The sequence below is a fragment of the Microcaecilia unicolor genome, chromosome 11 (assembly GCF_901765095.1).
Source record: "Microcaecilia unicolor chromosome 11, aMicUni1.1, whole genome shotgun sequence".
In the NCBI taxonomy this organism is placed as follows: domain Eukaryota; kingdom Metazoa; phylum Chordata; class Amphibia; order Gymnophiona; family Siphonopidae; genus Microcaecilia; species Microcaecilia unicolor.
In genome coordinates, this window is record NC_044041.1 from 63,852,912 (window position 1) to 63,873,228 (window position 20,317).

The window sequence follows — 20,317 nt, forward strand, 5'->3', positions numbered from 1 at the left end:
ACAATCAGCCTGCTGTTTTCGGAGAATACCTTCTACAGGTATGTAGCATTCGCTGAATTGTTTATTTTCAGAGAAAGCAAAGTTGCTTATCTGTAACAAGTTTTCTCTGAAGACGGTAGTTGACCTGTTACACAATTCCTCGTCCTCCCATTAGCTTAATTAAAAATGAGGCAAGCTGCCTTGCACAGGGGCATAACAAACTAAGGGAAAGGAGATGGATGTGATACGGCCTTTCTGTGGTTATAATCAAAGCAGTTTACATATGATATACAGGTGCTTATGTAGTAGCTGGGACAATGGAGGATTAGGTGACTTGTCCAGAATCACAAGGAGCTGCAGTGGGAATAGAACCCAGTTTTCCAGGTTGTCAGGCCACTGCACTAACCATTAGGCCGCCACTCCACTATTATGTATGCCTGTAGAAGTCTAAACTTTTCCTGGAAAGCATGTCCATATCAGCTCTGTCAGGATGGCATCACTCTGAAGACAGCAGGTCACCAATTACAGGCAAGCAATTTTGCTTTCTCAGAAGTTTAGCTGTTAAGAATATAAGTTGCTTCAGTAAAACATGAGAATTCTTACAGACAGCTACAGCCTGTAATATGTAGTAAACTCTCTAACTGCACTCCTTTTGTCTCCAGGGTGACTTGCGCCGTATGTGGTCTGAACCATTCCACTCCAAGTCCAGTAGTTCCCGTTTCCTCGAGGTATGATTGGAAGGAGGAATGACAGAAGCACAGGTGTGCGCAGACATACAGGGCTGAATGTGATGGGATATTTCTGCACTTCGGTCCTTTTCTCTTCTGGCAGTTTTATTTTCTTCTAGCCCAGACACGGTACTTGCAGTGGTACCAGCAGATGGAACTGTGTTGCTCAAAGATTCTGGGATAGATTTTATCCCCCATGTCTGTGGAAATTGAGAGACTTTGTACAGTTCTATTTTTCACTCACTTTCTCACCCTTTGGGCTGTTGATAGACTGAGCATCATGTGTGCCATCTGAACTTTGGGAGCACCTTTGCAATACAAAACACAAAAAGTGTCAGCATTTTGTGAACACTAAAAAGGACATACAGAAGAAAGCAGAACATTTTGAAGAAGCCTCAATGACTTTGGGACCAGAATACTTTCTGGGAGAGCAGGGCATGGATGCTTTCACCAGGTCCAGCTGCCCCCCCCCCCCCCCCCCCCCCCACCTCTTTTTTTTTTTTTTTTATTATTTAGTAAAATATTTCCTGTGGCGTGAAGTGACTTTTAAATCCACAGACACTGAGTGAATTCTTGCAGTATACTTATAAGAATTTGTTGTAATGAATTCCATCTTCAGCCAGATATTGTGTTGCAGTGAACAAAAAGCGAGATTGTTGTGAGACTGAGTGTGTGTCTTTCCCCCTCTCTCTCTTTCTCTCTCTCTCTCTCTCTCTCTCTCTCATGCACCCCCCCCCCCCCCCCCCACCCACCCAGGCACACCTGCCAAGATCATGCTGTGTAGCAGGCGGGGCTTGCTGTGTAAGTTTTCGCATGTCTAGCAGTTTCATGGCTTTTCTTGTATACGAATAATCCAGCAAACTGCTCTTTATCCACCAGTGTAGTCTTTGTACCGATGTATTCCTGAACTTTAGTGACTTTATTTGGTTTATCATCAATGTAGCAAACTAGGCAAGAAAACGAGTTGAAATGCCCTTTGGGGTTTTTTTTTCAGCCTTTTCTCACTGTTGTTTAGGACAGGGATCCCTTTTTATAACCAATTCATGCTCTAATGCAATCTGTAAAGTGTGTTTGGAGGGCAGGACTCTGTTATAAAAAGGAATTTTGTGTAGTTTCATGGACTAATGCATGTCTGGCAATGCCAGTTCTCCTGCCGTCCCTTCATAGTAATGTATGACTTGTAAATATATTTTTCTGTTTTCTAATTTTGTTTTGTATTTTTTAGCATTTTGTTTTATTTGTGTGATGTACATTTAAAAGAAAATCAGAACTACACCTTTTACTGTTCTTGTGATTGTTGTCAGACTGCTCTGTCTTGGAGAGAAAGAATGTAGAGTCTACTACAGTGACTGGTCTGTCTGGGAGAAGGGCGTCTGTGGGATACAGAAAGATAGCTCACAGTATGCAGAAGTCTTTGAAATCTACACTTACTATTTGCTAAAAGTTGGGATTTGACATTTATTTTTGTTGACCACCTTCTTTGCAAAAAGTCTCAATAGTTTACAGCAAGTTAATAAAAATCCAGCATACAAAACATAATAGACAAAAGTTCCTATCCCATTCCCCTGCTATCACTGTCTATGAATTCTTTGGCTTACCCTTCACAATGTAGTGAAGTTACTAACTTGTAGCAAGTGTTCTCTGAAGACAGCAGATGCATGGGTGACATTACCAATGGAGTTGTGGTGTGGAGACTTGCCCTAGCGTTCTTTTCCAGAAACTTTGGAAGTGTGCTACTGCACATATGTGCATCTTCCCGCCCAGCATCTGCAGGGCACCAAACCAGTCTAATAGGAAAGCTAGGTGGAATTCAACTCCAAGGGAAGGTGGGTGGAACAGTGTGAATATGTATCTGTTACAGGTGAGTAACTTTGCTTTCTGTGAGAACAAGCAGGATGCTTTATTCACATTGATGGGAATCCCTAGCTACCAGGCTATCAAACAAAAAGGGGTAAGACCAAAAGCCTGCAATGAACAACAACTGTTTATATATTTTTTTCAGTGCTATGTTCTTTTGACAGTATGGAACAGAAGTGAAAAGGGCCTAGGGTGTTTCTATATTGCAGTCATTGGATGAGAACAATTTTTGGCCCTTTCCAGGAGGATAATCTCTCCCAAGCAGACCACTGATCCTGGGTGTAGAGCCCATCTACATGAGCTCCCCAGACCATCTTAGATGTATCTGTTTTCAGTGTCTTTGGTGGAGGAATTTGGAATGGTAGTTACTGACCAAATTGCTTTAAATGAGCCACCAAGATAGAACTTTTGAGGGAGGGGAGTGAAAGTGTGATTGTTCCTCATGACTAGTCCATTGGACCATTCTCAAATAGAGGTGTGATGTGGACAGTTGAGACAATGTAGCCTAACAATTTCAATGTCTGCTGATATGATACCAGGGTTTCCATGCATCGGTCTGGCCAGAGTTGTGTCTAGCAGGGCTCCTATGAACTCCTATCTTTGAACAGGATTGAGATGGTACTTGCCAGTAGTTAACAAATCCTAGCAGCTCCAACACCCAAATAGTTCTGCATATGGATTCTTGCCCTCCTTCCTGTGATATGCTCTTTACCAGACAATCATCTAGGTAGGGAAACATGTGAACTTCCACTCTGAGCTGATGTGAGGCAAAACAGCAGGATTCATTACTGGTAGTAGTGTTTCCCTACTCAAAATCTGAGATACTTCCATTGACTGGCTTGGTTCTATGTGATGACAGTGGGTGAAAAGACACATCAGTGGTGGCATACTTTGAAAGCTGCTAGAAAGTAACAGTAGGATTAAAGCATCTCCATGCTGGTGGGGCTCCATTGGTGACATCACCCATCAAAGTAAATATGGCATTCTTCTTGTCCTCGGAGAATCAATGGGAACATTTTGCTCCAGATCCTTTATGGTATGGGTTTCTGCTTTATCTCCTATGCCTATAGAAGCTGAGATGTTTTGCATAGTCCTCAGGCCACACCCACGTGTTGAGGTTTTTAAGATATCTGCAATGAATATAAATGAGATTTGCATATACTTCTTGCCTTATATGCTGCTTTATCTCATTCATTTTTGTTGTGTATATCCTGAAAACTTGACTGGCTGGACAGGTTTTAGGGTCAAAAATCTCTAGAGCTGGTGCTAACAGTGGAGTTGAATGAGATATCACATTAGCACATGTCTGAAGAAGGTAGCTGGGGGACAGCTGTGGAGGTGAGTTTTAAAAAAGTTTGCACCTTGATATTCACTTTTAGTCATTGAGAGTTACCAGTCGGTCAAGTTTTCTGCATATCCCTAATTTATTTTTTATTTGTATTTATTTATGAATATGTATGAAAGACTTGCATGCCTACATCTCCCATTGTATGTAAATGTGAGGGGAACTAGCAAGGATGTAGATGGCCACTAAGTATTTGTCCCCTAGTAGTAAGGAGTGCACAGCACAGCAAATTTAAAGGCAGTATAATCTTCACTAACCTCATAGTACATAGGTTAGATATACAGTGATGTGAAAATTAAAATAAAGATTAATTGGAATTAACTATTTTAGGATACTAAGGCACTGTTGACAGTGGTTTATGCTTTTATATGTATTTTTAGACTATTATAATGTTTTGTATGCAAGGCTAGGCAAATGTTTTGTGGGAAATTACAGATATTGCTGAATGCAGCAGCAAGATTCATATTGGAGGGGACGGGGGAAATGATGGGAAAGTGCTAGACCTTTCTTGATTAAATTATACTAGCTCCCCATGAAGGAGAGAGCCAAGTTTGTTTTTATGGTATTGTACTATCAGAACCCAGGTACTTAAAGAACAAAATTAAGTTGTGTATGCCTCCTTGGTCTTTTGTGATCTGTTCAGGGGAATCTGTTGGAGGTTCCAGGATTAGAAAAAAAAATAATAAGGAAGGTAGGATGGCAATCTAAGGCCTTTAGGAGTTATTGGTCCAAAATTATGGAATAAATTGCCTACTGATTTAAGATTGGAATCTAGTTTTATAGTATTCAGAAATAAATTAAAGATGCATTTCTTACCCCCCCCCCCCTCCCCCGTGTAAGATGATGGGGTTACATTGACTATGATTTAATTGGTATTTTTGGCCCTTTTTTCCTGTTTTGTGTTCTTATAATTTGTAAACCATTTTGATTGGTATTTTTTTAAACCAGGACAGGGTTTATAAAACACACATAAATAATACACACACACACACATGTGAAAAAAGTCCCTCCACCTAGTCTCCCCTATTACTGAATCAATGGGAACATTTTGCTCCAGATCCTTTATGGTATGGGTTTCTGCTTTATCTCCTACGCCTGTAGAAGCTGAGATGTTTTGCATAGTCCTCAGGCCACACACTGTATGTCACACTGAATGGTTTCTGATCTTTAAACAAAATGTTAGTATTAGACAAAGGGAACCTGAACACATAGCGGGTTTTACATTATAATAATTTATTTAAGGGACAAAGTTATCCAACATGAAAAAGTACTTGTCCCCTAAACTTAATAACTGGTTGTACCATCTTTAGTAGAAATAATTGCAACCAAATGCTTCTAATAATTTGACATTAGTTTTTTCACATCGCTTTTGGTGAATCTTCTTTTTTTTATATATGATTATTATTAGAAACAACTATCTTTAGCATCCATGATAGAGCATATAACAGAACAGTCAAATGTGCCTGTGTATGTTTGTTTATTAGGTATTTAATATACTGCCTTTCAGGGCAAGTATCAATGTGGTGTACCAAAAAAAAAAAAAAAAAAAAAAACAACCTAAAGGGAAAGGAGCTACATTCCAAGGGAAAAGATCAGTGGAAGGAGAGAGTAGCTAGCTGCCTGAGCCAGACCATACCTAAGCCCCTTCTGTAAATGCGAAGGTAATAAGTGGGCCTTTGCATGAGCTCTGAAGCAAGGATAGGAAAGTTCAGAGTGGGAGGCAGGGAGTTCCAGAGCGAAGGGGCAAGACAGAAAATGGCTGAGTGGTGAATAGATTCCAACCTAGAGCAAAAGACAAGTGCAATGGTAAGGTGAATTTCTGAAGCAGAATGAAGCACACGAGAGGGCTGCTAAGGAGTGAACAAAGAGGCCAGATAAGCGGGAGTCCCTTGGTGCAGAACTTTTGAAAGTAAGACTCAGAATCTTATTGGAAAGTGGTGATGATTTAGAAGGGAAATTACATAGTCATAGTGACAGGCCTGAGAGTACTCAAACACAGGTGTTTTGAACAGTTTGTTTTTCAGGATAGTAGATGAAAGGCTGGAATAAATATTGCAATAATCAAACTTGGACACTACTAACAAGTAGAGAAGGTTAATGCAAGAATCATAGTCAAGGTATGGGTAGGTGGATAGATTGATTGAGATACATTGACATAAAGCACGCCATAACAACTGAAGAGATTTGAATATAGAAGAAAAGTTGAGGGTCAAGATGGATTATTAGATATTTTAAAGAATCCACCAGTTGAATTGGTAATCCTGAAGTAGAAGTTGGAAAACAAGTCAAAAATATCTTGTCAAGCTGGCCCTTATTCTACAGTATGAGGTGTAAGTCCCCATAAGTGCTCAGGGCTAGAGAATCTTAGCAATCCATGCAGCTGAGCCTAAAATGTTGGTTCTAATTTTTGCTTACTTTTCTTCTACTCTTCCCCCCACCAGTGCCTCCCAATCCACACCCTACCCCCTCCCTTCCTAGGCCAGTTCACCTCCATGATCCAAAGCACAGTTATAACTGCAGACAATTATGCCAAAGTTCCCAGCCTGTGGTCTGCCTTCCTCTTACATCTTGATGTTCCCCCTACAGCTCCCACTGGGCCATTTCCTTTAATACTCTCCTTTTACACTTGAAGCACCAGCAAATTTTCATCTATACAGAAACAGTATTCCCTGTTTTGCTAATTGTAGTGCAATAATTATAAACTTCCTTTGTTCTGGGGAAAAATGTTCACTCAATGGGCTGTTGTCCTAGTATCAAAACTGTATAGGATCATTGTACCTCAAGCCAGAGTAGCCAGGTTAAGGTCTCCAACACCCCTATACACCATTCTCCCAGTTCTGGTCATTCTACCAAAATGTGCACTAGTGTACTTTTCATATGCTTACACTTCACACAGTCATCATTCTCCCATTGTCCTGCCCTCGCTCCCTGACATCTGATCATGTAGGACCTGTGCAAGATTCTAAATTGCAGCTCCTGCAGCTGTTCATTCCTAAGACTTTGTGCTGCATTTAAGATTCTTGCATATCTCTAGCTTTAAGGGTTTTCCTCCATATTCTCAGACCAGTTAAGGGCTAGATTCTCCATATGGTGTACCACCTTTCTCCCAACCCTACATAAGACATAAGAGTAGCCAGACTGGGTCAGACCAATGATCCATCTAGCCCAGTATCCTTCCAACAGTGGCCAATCCATGTCACAAGTACCTGGCAGAAACCCAATTAGTAGTACCATTCCATGTTACTAATCCCAAGACAAGCAGTGGCTTTCCCCATATCCATCTCGATAACAGACTATGGACTTTTCCTTCAGGAACTTGTCTAAACCTTTTTTAAACCCAGATACACGAACGCTGTTATCGCATCCTCGAGCAGCGAGCTCCAGAGCTTAACAGTTCTTTAAATGAAAAAATATTTCCTCCTATTTGTTTTAAAAGTATTTCCATGTAATTTCATTGAGGGTCCCCTGGTCTTTGTGCTTTTTGAAAGATGGAAAAATCGATTAACTTTTACCGATTATACACCACTCACGATTTTATAGACCTCAGCTATCTCTTTTCCAGGTTGAAGAGTCCTAACCTCTTTAGCCTTTCCTCATATGGGAGGAGTTCCATCCCCTTTATCATTTTGGTCGCTCTTCGTTGAACCTTTTCTAATTCTGCTATATCTTTTTTGTGATACGGTGACCAGAATTAAACGCAGTACTCAAGGTGAAGGTCGCACCATGGAGCGATACAGAGACATTATAATATTCTTGGTCTTATTTTGCATCCCTTTACTAATAATTCCTAGCATCCTGTTTGCTTTTTTGGCCACCACTGCACACTGGGCAGAATATTTCAGCGTATTGTCTACAATGACACCTAAATATTTTCTTGAGTGCTGACTCCTAAGCATCAAGTAACTATGATTTCGATTATTCTTCCCAATGTGCATCACTTTACATTTTTCCACATTAAATTTATCTGCCATTTGTATGCCCAGTCTTCCAGTTTCCTAAGGTCTTCCTACAATTTTTCACAATTTGCATGTGTTTGACAACTTTGAATAGTTTTGTGTCATCTGCAAATGTAATCACCTCACTCGTTCTGTTTTCCAGATCATTTATAAAAGTTAGTGTAAATCATTTTTATTGAAATGTAATAAACAGGCAGATAAATCATACAATGACACATATTGAAACTTGGAACAATGTTAACTTCCCATGTCTCCCTACCCCACAACATATTTATCATAACCAAAATGGTAGAACCAATCCTAAAACAGTCTATAAACCCTATATGAAAAGCTACCAGCCCCTCAGATGCCATCCCTACCCATCAACTCCCCTCTCCTCCCAACCTGATCAGTATCATAAAAGCTACTACGGGTAGGAAACAGACCAAGGAGAGAGCAACACCGGGAAAACCAACTGCTACAAGATGGCTAATGCAAAGAAGGGGAAGACAAGCTTTCATTCTTATAGCCTCCCTCCCAAACAAAGAACATTTATAAATATGTTAAATTTCACCAGTCCCAGTACAGATCCCTATGGCACTCCACTATTCACCCTTTACCATTGAGAAAAATGTCATTTAACCCTACCCTTTGTTTTCTGTTCAATAACCAATTCCTAATCCACAGAAGGACATTGCTTCCTATCCCATGACTTCTTAATTTTTTCACACATCTCTCATGAAGAACTTTGTCAAAAGCTTTCTGAAAATCCAGATACACTTTATCAATCGGCTCACCTTCATCCACATGTTTATTTATGCCTTCAAAGAAATGAAGTAAATTGGTGAGGCAAGACTTCCCTTGGCTGATCCCAGGCTGACAGTGTCCCATTAAATCACGTTTGTCTATGTGTTCTGTAATTTTGTTCTTTATAATAGTTTCCACTATTTTCCCTGGTACTAAAGTCAGGCTTCCCATTCTGTAATTTCCCAGATCATCCCTGGTCACCTTCCAGTCTTCAGGTACTACAGATGATTTTTAATGACAGGTTACAGATCACTTAACTACAGACCAGCAATTTCATGGTTGTTGTTTCAGTACCCTGGGATGTATGCCATTCAATCCAGGTGATTTATCACTGTTTAACTTGTCAATTTGGCTCTGTACATTTTCCAGGTTAACCAAGATTTCTTTCTGTTCTGCCGCATTGTCACCCTTGAAAACCATTTCAGTACAGATAGATCTCTTACATCATCTTCTTTAAAGACTGAACAAAGATGGCCCTGAGTGCCCCTTTTGCTCCTTCATGATCTAACGGTTCCACGGATTCTATACCAAACAGAATTTAGTGATTGGGAGTTGTAGGAATATTTTGTCTCGTTTCATGAACCCCCCCCCCCCCCACCACCACCCCCACCCAAGCTGGGTTTTTTTTCTGCAATTTGCTGAGTCTGGAGTGACCTTGCTTTCGGTTTCTTCTTTCTTTTCCGGCTGTGGTTTGGCTTTTTTTTTTTTTTTCAGCCTCTCTTTCTTACCTCCTTTCGGGAGGGGGATTTTCACGTGGAGTACATGGCTCTTCGTCTTCTGGATGTTCAGAGGGCTCTCCAGTGTTTGCAGATGTTGCATATTTTTCAGCATTCAGATCTTCTCTTTGTTGCTGGTTCTTGCTGTGGCACAGCAGCCGCTGGTCTGATCTGATTTTTTTTCTCGTTGGATTGCAGATATTTTGTGGATTTTTTGGAAAGGTTGCGTCCCGCTGGTGGCATTCCAGGCTCGTTTCACGAGTTTGCTGTCTACTTCTGGGTGGAACGGGTGTGCTTTCACTATTCAGATGCTGCATTTGCAGCGGAGGTTCTGTCTCGGGGAGCGGCGACTTCCCACCCTACTTAGGGATTGCTTTGGTACATCCCACCAGTTCTTGGATTCACCTGCTGCATACACTAAGGAAGGTAAAATTATGCTTTACCTGCTGATAATTTTCTTTCCTTTAGTAGCAGCAGATGAATCCAGGATCCCGCCCTTTGTCAGCCGTGCTTGTTTTGCCTATCTATTCTTGTCCTGGTCTTTAGTTTCCAAAAAAAGGAGAAGAGGAAAGAGAACAGAAACCACTGAAGAGGACTCCATCACAGTCGTGCTTTCTCTTAATTCAGACTGACAAGTTTCTGTTTTGTATGGTTGGTGAGGAAGGCTTCCTGGTTTCTTGTCTGATTCTGCTTGATGATGAGACATGTACTGAGGTGAAGGAGGAGCTGGCCGTCTGGTATCACTGCCTTCAGCTTTGTAATCTCTATCTCCACCTGTTGATGGACATAACCCACCAGTTCTTGGATTTATCTGCTGCTGCTCCTAAAGGAAAGAAAATTATCAGCAGGTAAGGCATAATTTTACCTTCACATCCACCTGTTCATTCCACTCATTATATAGATCTCTATCATCTTCCCTCAGCCATATCTTCTCCAAGCTGAAGAGCCATAAGCGCTGTATCCTTTTCTCATAGAGAAGTTGTCCCATCTTCTTTATCATTTTCATTGTTCTTCTCTGTACCTTTTCTTATTCTGCTATAACTTTTTTGAGTCACAGTGACCAGAATTGCACACAGCATTCAAGATGCAGTCACACTATGGAGCAATACAAAGGTATTATAACATTCTCCTTTTTGCTTTCCTTTTCTCCTTTCCTAATAGTACATAACATTCTATTTGTTTTCCTAGCTGCCTCTGCAAACTGAGCAGAGGGTTTCAATGTATCATCAATGATGACACCTAGATCCTTTTCCTGATCGGTGACTCCTAATGTGGAACCTTGTATCATGTATAGTTTGAGTTCCTCTTTCCCGCATGCATCACTTTGCACTCACATTAAATACTACTACTACAAATCATTTCTATAGCGCTACCAGTCGTACGCAGCGCTTCACAATTTAATATGAAGAAAATGTCACCTGCTATTTAAGATAGCTCAATACCTTTGTTCTTTTTACTGGGGAATTCAAACCTGCCACACTAAGCATTAATAATTTTAAGTTACCTATGTTTCCCCCTCCCCTCATTTCGGAAATACAAGCCCTCCCCATCCACTCCCACTTCACTTCCTTGTCCCATAGTGCCATTCAGCCTTCTTGTTCCATCCAGTTATAAATGATAAAACATGTATATTAAATTACTATGTAAACAAATAGCATATACTTGTTTATTAAATTCCATATATAAATACAATAAAATATAAGGGCCCTGTTTACTAAGCCGTGCTATAGGCTCGCTAGCATTTTTAGTGTGTACTAACGCTAGAGGCACCCATAAGAATATAGCACACGCTAAAAATGCTAGCGCACCATAGTAAACAGGGCCCTAAATAACTAAAAATATATAAATAAAATTTTACATTTCCAGAGATTTTTATTCCACTCACTCAAAAAATTAGTTCAGATCGGATTACATTATAAGTAAAAACCAGTCCAGCATACTGGGAGCTTATGGAACAAAAAGAGCTACGGTGTCAGCTAATAACTACAATTATCTAAAAATTAACTTAAAAGCACATACTTCCTAAATAGAACTGCGTTAAGCAGTTTACGAAAAGCAAATTGAGAAAGAGAAATCATAAAAACGGAAAGAGTTCCAGGTTTTGGCTGCCTGATAAGAAAATAAACCAGAACAAAATATTTTAGAACATAATCCTTTGTATGAAGGAAATAACTAAATAATTTTGAGTATCATATTTTGAGGACAATATTGTAATTAACAAGCACAATATTGTAATTAACAAGCACAAATATGCCATGACCCTCCAATTTCCTCTGTAGCCTTTCATGAGGTACCTTGTCAAACGCCTTTTGAAAATCCAGATACACAATATCAACCGGCTCCCCTTTGTCCACATGTTTGTTTACTCCTTCAAAGAATTGAAGTAAATTGGTCAGGCAAGATTTCCCCACACAAAAGCCGTGCTGACTCGGTCTCAGTAATCCATGTCCTCGGATGTGCTCTGTAATTTTGTTTTTAATAATAGCCTCTACCATTTTCCCCAGCACCGACGTCAGACTCGCCAGTCTATAATTTCCCGGATCTCCCCTGGAACCTTTTTTAAAAATGGGCGATACATTGGCCACCCTCCAATCTTCCGGTACCACGCTTGATTTTAACGATAAATTGCATATCACTAGCAGTAGCTCCGCAATAGCTGCACGGGAACGGGGTTCACGGGAATCCCGCGGAACCCGTGGGATTCCCGCGGGGATAGAGGCAGTTCCTGCGGGGTTCCCGCGGGGATGGAAGCAGTTCTGCGGTTTTCTCATAGAAGTGTAAGCTGCACCTGCACCAGCCTCTCATCTACCGAATACCAATTTCTTTGAGTGCTGTCTTCTCCTCCTTTTCTTCTTCCTTGCTTTAACAGCACAAATGTGGAAAGCCTTCCATTAAGGAGGTGGTAGAGTCACAAATGATGATGGAATTCAAAAAGGCGTGGGATGAACACAGAGGATCTCTAATTAGAAAATGGAAGTTATATAAAACCTAACCTTAAATGGCTGCATGTGTGTGGATGTGTCAAGTGACGCTTAGATGGCGACTCTGGCTGTGATGAACTAGGGCTGATACCTGGCAGACTTGTATGGTCTGTGTCTCGTATATGGCAATCTGGTTTAAGATGGACTGAAAGGGCTTAGACAGCAACTTCAGTGGCTGGAACATGAGGACAGTGCTGGACAGACTTTTACGGTCTGTGTCCCACAAATGAGAAGATGAATAGACTGGAGTGGGCTTCAACGGCAACGCCAGTAGTTGGAACATAAGGATAGGGCCAGATAGACGTCTGTGGTCTTTGTTCCAGAAACACAAAAGAAAGACCATTATCAATTATATAATATCACACTCGTTGATTTAATGATGAATTGATCATGAGTGTGACTATTGGCAGAGTGGATGGACCATTCAGGTCTATTTGCTGTTACTTACTATGTTACTATTAATCCTCTTTGCTACCAGGCTGGTGCGCAGACCTCAGCTCTGATGCAGGCACGAGAATCAGATGTCACCTGACCTACTTGCGCATGCATGTGGCGACCTCTCAGCACACAGTGCAAGTGAATCGGAGACAAGTCTTAACATGTGCGCACCAGAGTGTTCCAACTTCCGTTCCTTCCTTGCCTACAGTGCTGTGGCTCAAATCCAGAGAGAGACTGAGGGAGCTGACTGGAATTTTCTTTTATGTACCATTAAATTCTTACGGGGATGGGTGGGGATGGGTAAGATTCCAGCTAGGACGGGTGGGGACGGGTAAAATTCCAGCAGGGATGGGCGGAGATGGGTAACATTTCTGTCCCCGTGCAACTCTCTACTCCGCAAGCTCATTTTTCAGTTCTATCAGTACTCTAGGATGAATACCATCTGGTCCAGGAGATTTGCTACTCTTCAGTTTGCTGAACTGCCCCATTACGTCCTCCAGGTTTACCGTGAAGTCAGTAAGTTTCTCCGACTCGTCCGCTTGAAATATCATTTCCGACACCGGTATCCCACCCAAATCTTCGGTGAAGACCGAAGCAAAGAATTCATTCAATCTCTCTGCTACGTCTTTGTCTTCCTTGATCGCCCCTTTTACCCCTCGGTCATCCAGCGGCCCAACCGATTCTTTTGCCGGCTTCCTGCTTTTAATATACCGAAAAAAATTTTTACTATGTTTTTTTGCCTCTAATGCTATCTTTTTTTCGTAATCCCTCTTGGCTTTCTTTATCTGCACCTTGCATTTGCTTTGACACTCCTTATGCTGCTTCTTGTTATTTTCAGACGGTTCCTTCTTCCATTTTCTGAAGGCATTTCATTTAGTATAATGATGCTATGGATTCTCTTTCCCACTGGACGCCTTCTGCTACTGTCTCCTCATCTAGGAGGTTTTTTGGCAGGAGGAGGAGTGCTCCCTATACCTATTCTAGGCATAGGTACACTCCTGCTTCTCGGCAGCCTGTCCAGGTTCAACCCCAGCATGCTCGTTCTTGTCAACAGCGTGCGACTAAGGCCCATTCTGCTCCCCAGCAAAAGTAAGGGACAGGCTTTTGACTGGCTCCAGTTCAGCATAGCCTCAATAAAAGTGTCTGTACCAGATGACTTGCCGGTTGGGGGGAGGTTGATGTTTTTTCACCTAAGGTGGCCTATCATAACCTCCGATCGGTGGGTTCTTCAAATAGTCTGGTTAGGATACACCCTCAATCTGAAATCCAAACCTCCAAATTGCCCATTGGAGCACAAGCAGGTACTTGCAGAGGAACTCTCCACCCTTCTAAAGGCCAGTTGTGGTCGAACCCGTTCCACCAGGGGAAGAAGGGCTGGGATTTCTAGGTACTTCCTCTTGCAGAAAAAGAAAGGAGGGGATGCATCCCATTCTAGACCTAAGGGGCCTGAACAAATTTCTGGTTCGAGAGAAGTTCAGGATGGTTTCTCTGGGCACCCTTCTTCCCATGATTCAAGAGAACGATTGGCTATGCTCTCTGGACTTAAAGGATGCTTACACACGTATCTTGATACTTCCAGCTCACAGGTAGTATCTTCGATTTCGGCTGGGAACTCAGCACTTTCAGTACTGTGTGCTGCCTTTTGGTCTGGTGTCTGCGCCCATAGTATTCACAAAGTGCCTGGCGGTAGTTGCAGCATCGCTACGCAGACTGGGAGTGCATGTGTTCCCTTATCTCGACGATTGGCTGGTGAAGAGCACCTTGAAGGCAGGCGCTCAGCAGTCCATGCGAATGACTATTCAGGTTCTAGAACTACTGGGGTTCATAATCAATTACCAAAAGTCCCATCTCACTCCAGTGCAAAAGTTGGCATTCACTGGAGCCCTGTTGAACACAAAGACAGTTCGAGCTTATCTTCCCGAGACAAAGGCAGACAACCTCCTGTCACTGGTGTCCATGGTTCGAGCGTCTCAAGAGATCACGGCTCGGCAGATGTTGAGACTTCTGGGGCACAGGGCCTCCACAGTTCATGTGACTCCCATGGCACGTCTACATATGAGATCGGCTCAATGGACCCTAGCTTCCCAGTGGTGTCAAGCTGCGGGGAGTCTAGAGGATGTGGTGGACGATTCGATCCAATCTGACCTTGGGGCGTCCATTCCAAATTCCTCAGCCACAAAAAGTGCTGATGTTGGATGCATCCCTCCTGGGGTGGGGAGCTCATGTAGGTGGGCTTCACACTCAAGGAGCCTGGTCCTTTCAGGAAAAAGGTCTACAGATCAATCTTCTGGAATTGCGAGTAATCTGGAACACTCTAAAGGCTGTCCAACCAAATCATATTGATTCAGACAATCAGGTTGCCATGTGTTTATTTACACCTTATATTTGTGTAAACAAAGAAACTGACACCTGTTATAAAAAGAATAATCAAAATTTTTTTATTTTTTTCAACTGTTCTCCGTCGAACAGAGTCAGGGGGGGAACACCACCCTGGGAGCAAAGTCTGCTTATATAATATATTTTTAGCAATAATACAGAGATATATATTTGCTTAGCAGTAATAGAGATATATGCTTGCTCAGCTTTGCTCTTGCTTTGCTCAAGATAATTATCTTCTCCTCAGTTTAAATACACTTACATTCACACTGCACCCAATGTGTGCACGTCACCAACCCTTTTTCTTTGAAGCTTGTTCTCACATTTCTTATCTACAAATGTCTGCAATCAACATTCCATTCTGTTCCCAGCACAGACTTTCTCTGCTTCACACCAGGCTACCCAAGGTTAATTCTATGACTCCCTCATTGTTTTCACAGGTTTGTGACTCATAGGTTCTTTGCCTTTAACACTTGCACTTCACTGACCATAGGAACTTTATACTGTTCAACAGTTTCTCATTATATTTCTGTAGCATGTTCATTATTATTAACAAATCCTCCCTTGAACCTTGTAGAACAAGGTTCACCAAAAATTTCATGGTTATAGTTTTCATCACTGTTAGACTGGGCATCATCCTATAAATAGGTAACACCTCAGGCCGTCATGGCAATGACAAACATTTTCTATCAAACCATAGAACTTTCGGGAGTCATCAGTAACCCAGGACAGTTTGGTTCATAGTCACTGGTGTCAGGCATTATATTTTGTATCTGAGTTACCATGGTCATTTTCAATGAATCTTGACATGTTCGTCTCCAGTAACCAAGTAAACAAGGCAAACAACATAATAAGAGTCCTGCAACACATATGAAAACAATACATCCAGTCACAATCCCTCTTAACCATGGACCTAATCCTCCAAACCAATTTTTTATGGTATCCCACCATGACGTGTCCAATATCCCTTCATAATCACTTACTTGAATTCTTGCTAGAGAAAGAATGCGCTGCATTGCATTTTTCACAATTATTGATTGATTTCTAACAACTGAACAACATGATGTATCATTCACTATTCCGCATACTCCTCCAGATTGGGCTAACATGAAATCAACTGCCATGCGTGTGTGCATTGCATATCTCGCTGTATCATCAATTTCCTCTTGAATTGCTGTTATAGCTATGTCTAATTCATGTGTTACAACATGTAATAGTGATTGTAAGCGTCTGATTGACATACCCATTTCAGCTGCAATGGCAGATCCTGCAAATGGAATCCATCCAGTGGCTGACAAGGCATCTAGACGTTTCTTGGTCATGGGATATGTACTGTTGATATAATCTAATGCTAATTGTAAAGCTTGATCATCTCCTGTTAAAGCACTAAAGGAGGTACTGGAAACATCTCTTTTACGTTGTTTCTGACTATTAGAACCATGTGATGTGGCATTTAATGGAATGATCAAATCAAATAAATTTAATTGAACAAGAGTGCAGAACTTATAACATGATGGAAGATAAGTGTACAGGATATTATCACATAACAAATAGTCCCCTAACCATAAAGACTGTAGAGAAGTTAGGTTATGATATAAAGCATATGTTTGAGAAAAAGGAAAAATAGGATTATTTGGTTCCTTAACTGAAGAACAAGCAGTAGGCACAGCAGTAATGGCTTGCATGGAAGAGGCATTAAATTGACATAATGAAAAGAAGAAAGTCAAATTTGTGAGAGTAAGGTTAGTAGAGGTAACATAAGAGGTTGTCAGTGTCCGGTTACAAGTTGTTTTGTTAGCACAGGCCATAGATGTTGCAGTCTGATTTATGACATAGGATCCCTGTAACACAGTCCAATTCCGGGATTGTATGTCATAAGTATAATTACATAAAACATTAGGTTTCTCACCCTGAAGTGAACTAGAATTTATCAGACACCAATAGTTTAGTGCAGGAATAGTATGTACAAATAAGGAAGGCAGGCGTTGAGCAGTAACATTGATCCAATATTGCCTGTGCTCATGACCCTGACCCAAGTAGCAGGTACCATTACTGAAACAGTTATGAATACCTTGCAACTTAATCATAGAATAAGGGTGAACATGTGCTGGAATGGTAGTTACAGAAGTGACAAGTGGAGTGCAAACAATACAGTTAGTCAGATTAAGAGTCTTTAAGGCATGTTGAATTCTTTCAACATATGTATTGAGTCCATAAGTAAGTCCTACCAGCAGACAGATTACAAAAACCTTCATAATTCTTCTGCACTGATAATGTTATTAATCAATGCCTTCTGGGGGTACAATGGTGGTTTCTATTTGCTCAGATGGTCCTGGATCAGGAGCCTTGCGTAAATCAGATAGATGTATCCAGGTGGTATGGTCTGACAACTTTGCTGCTGTGCGAGTTAAATCAGTGATAGTGAATGGACCCACATAAACTGGATCCTTCCAGGTTTTGTGAGTGAAGTTTTTTCTTAAGACCTGCTGTCCTATGGAAAAGGAAAGAGAGAGATCATCACCTCTGTCCCAACGAGACTGTTTCTGAGTTGGGTTAGCTAAAGACTGAACCAGTTCCATAACAGGTTGCAATTGCTGCCAGTAGACTTGAGGCATATGCAACGGAGTAACAACAGGCGTTCTCATATGTCTGCCTGTTTGTAATTGAAAAGGTTAAATTTTTAATTTACTCAGTGGCGAGCTACGTATAGACATTAGAGCCACTGGAAGTAGATCATACCAATTGTACTTATTATGTGGAGCCACAGACTCCAAGTCATGCAACAATGTTCTCAATTTAGTTTTCAGTATACCATTGTATCGCTCAACCAGACCATTAGAGGTCGGGCTATATACTGACACCTTGCGGTGAGTAATATTCAAGATAGTCTGCAATTCCTGCATAAGTACATTGTTAAAATGTGAACCATTATCTGAAACAATTTTATGTGGACAACCATGTGCTGGCATGATATGTCGAATTAAAGATTGTACAACCACATAAGCTGTCTCCTTAGTACAGGGAAATGCTTCCACCCATCTTGAGAAAGCATCGACCCATAAAAGGATATAGCGTTTACCTTGTATGGGGTGAATCATATCAGTAAAGTCAATATGCCATTCAATACCTGGTCCTGTTGGAGTAGGCAAACATCCCGTGGGTATGGCTAGACCTCTACGGGGAATGGTCACAGCACAAGAAAGACATGTTTTAACAATAGATTCTGCCAATTCTCTAAGATTGGGGTTCCAATCAATAATTTGGTGAAAATGTAGATTTTGAATATGATGTTGTGCTTTCTCCATTAAAGAACGGCGGACAGGGTATGGCGCTACAGTAGGACCTCCCTGTTCGGGGTCCTTTAATATAATGTGATGTGCTGAAGCATTCTTTGCAAGACCATAAGGGTTTTGATCAGTACTCCATATTGATTGGGGCAAAGTGTCAAGGGGATCTGCGATTTGCTGGACCATTGTAAGAAGGGAAGGTGGAGTAAAAGACAAGTTCAAATTTAACTGTTGTAGTAAATCTCTACCACATAAATTTACAGGGCAATGCGGGGCGAGAATGAATTCGGTAAGGGCTTGGCGAGATTCATGATTCTGTAAATTTAGAATTACGGACGTCTCAGTGGTCATTATACTTTTACGGGATTGGCCATCAAAACCAATGGTAGCACTTTCAGATTTAGAAACCTGAATTCCATCAGGCCGATAGCTAAGGACAGATGTAGTGGCTCCAGTGTCCAATAAGAATTTAATAGGAACTTGCTTAGGACCTACAGCCAATGTGATATATGGTTCAGCTTTACCTAAAAAGATAGTAGGACCCTGCTGCTGCTGTGATAGTCAATATGTACCCTGGTCTGCTGGCCCTTGATCTTGGCCAGCCGGAGGCTGCCAGGTAGGAAAAGCTGGTGGACGTGTATTGCGAGGGGGCTGTTGATCAGGAGATACATTTGGATAATTATACTGCTGTTGTGGGGGCTTACGGCATTCTGAAGCAAAATGTCCAAACAGGCCACAATTCCAACATTGTACCTGTCTACGATCGGGTGAGGGGCGGCCATATGGGCGACCCCTAGTGACCTGACCTCGATGCATACCTCTGCCTCGGGGGACTATAGGAGCAGTAGAAACCCAAAAAGTTTGATTGTCTTGCATAGTTCCCTGTGTTATGGCGACCTTCTGATCTGGGCTGGGATCAGCGAGGTGCTTCTGTTCTAAATCTTTGATCTGCAGAGTAAGTAATTTTGTTGCCAGTTTCTGTTGGTCTTTTTGTGGGCCCTCAACAACCTTACAATGAATTGTGCTGAAATGTAGTAAAGTAGCACGAATCTCAGGCCATGGCTTTGTCATAAGAGCAACTACACCATCTAAATTGGATCTCATATTTGTGGGTAATGTGTGGTAGAAAAGATGTATGAAAACAGCGCATCCGGGCTGTATATCACCATCCTGTCCGATCTGAGCCTTGTATAATGATAAGCATTTTGTCAGGTGTGCTGTGAATGGTTCTTTGGGGTCCCATTTCAATGATGTTATAGATGAAAAATCAACTGGGGTGGGATATAAAATGTCCAGAGCGGCACTTAATCTATTGCGGGCGCGACCAGCAAATGGGTCTCCATCCGCATTAGGAAAAGGCAGCATTGGCATTCGGGCTTCTTGTGCCAATTGCGAGAGACTTATGCCAGAGGCAGCGCATAAAGCTTTAAAATCACCAATAGCTAATCGAGCACCTAATGTATTTTGATCCACCGCCTCAAGCCATATACGGCTGCCCTTCTGAATACTAGGAAGTTTTGTAACAATTGTACTGATATCAATAGGAGTATATGGTTTATATGCGTCCAATGGTGCTCCCCTATTGTCATGTTTAACCAAAATTGGAGCAGTAATCTTTAAAGGATTATCTTGTAAGCAATCCTTAGCCATTGTAAGACCCTCCATATAAAATTTGTAACCAGAGACTTGCCGCAAATTGGTCCTTATGACATTTTCTAACTGGAACAAATCTGAGAGATTATTAGGACCGTTTGACAAAAAAGGTACTTGGAGACCGTGTGTGGCAATTTCAGCGGCAACCTCATCCCACCATTTATATCCGTAATGAGATTTGTGGGTCTCTACATATATACGTTGAATATGCTGCA

General features: G+C 41.5%; 1 protein-coding gene across 1 annotated transcript in view; it reads left to right on the forward strand.

The window, feature by feature from the left end:
• SPPL3 (signal peptide peptidase like 3) overlaps positions 1-1,994 on the forward strand; it is a 238,318-nt gene extending 236,324 nt beyond the window's left edge. Inside the window, exon 11 of the mRNA XM_030218725.1 lies at positions 642-1,994. Coding sequence (XP_030074585.1) covers positions 642-713 — 72 coding nt within the window. The 3' untranslated portion in view covers positions 714-1,994. The remainder of the gene's footprint in view (positions 1-641) is intronic.
• The last annotated feature ends 18,323 nt before the right edge of the window (positions 1,995-20,317 follow it).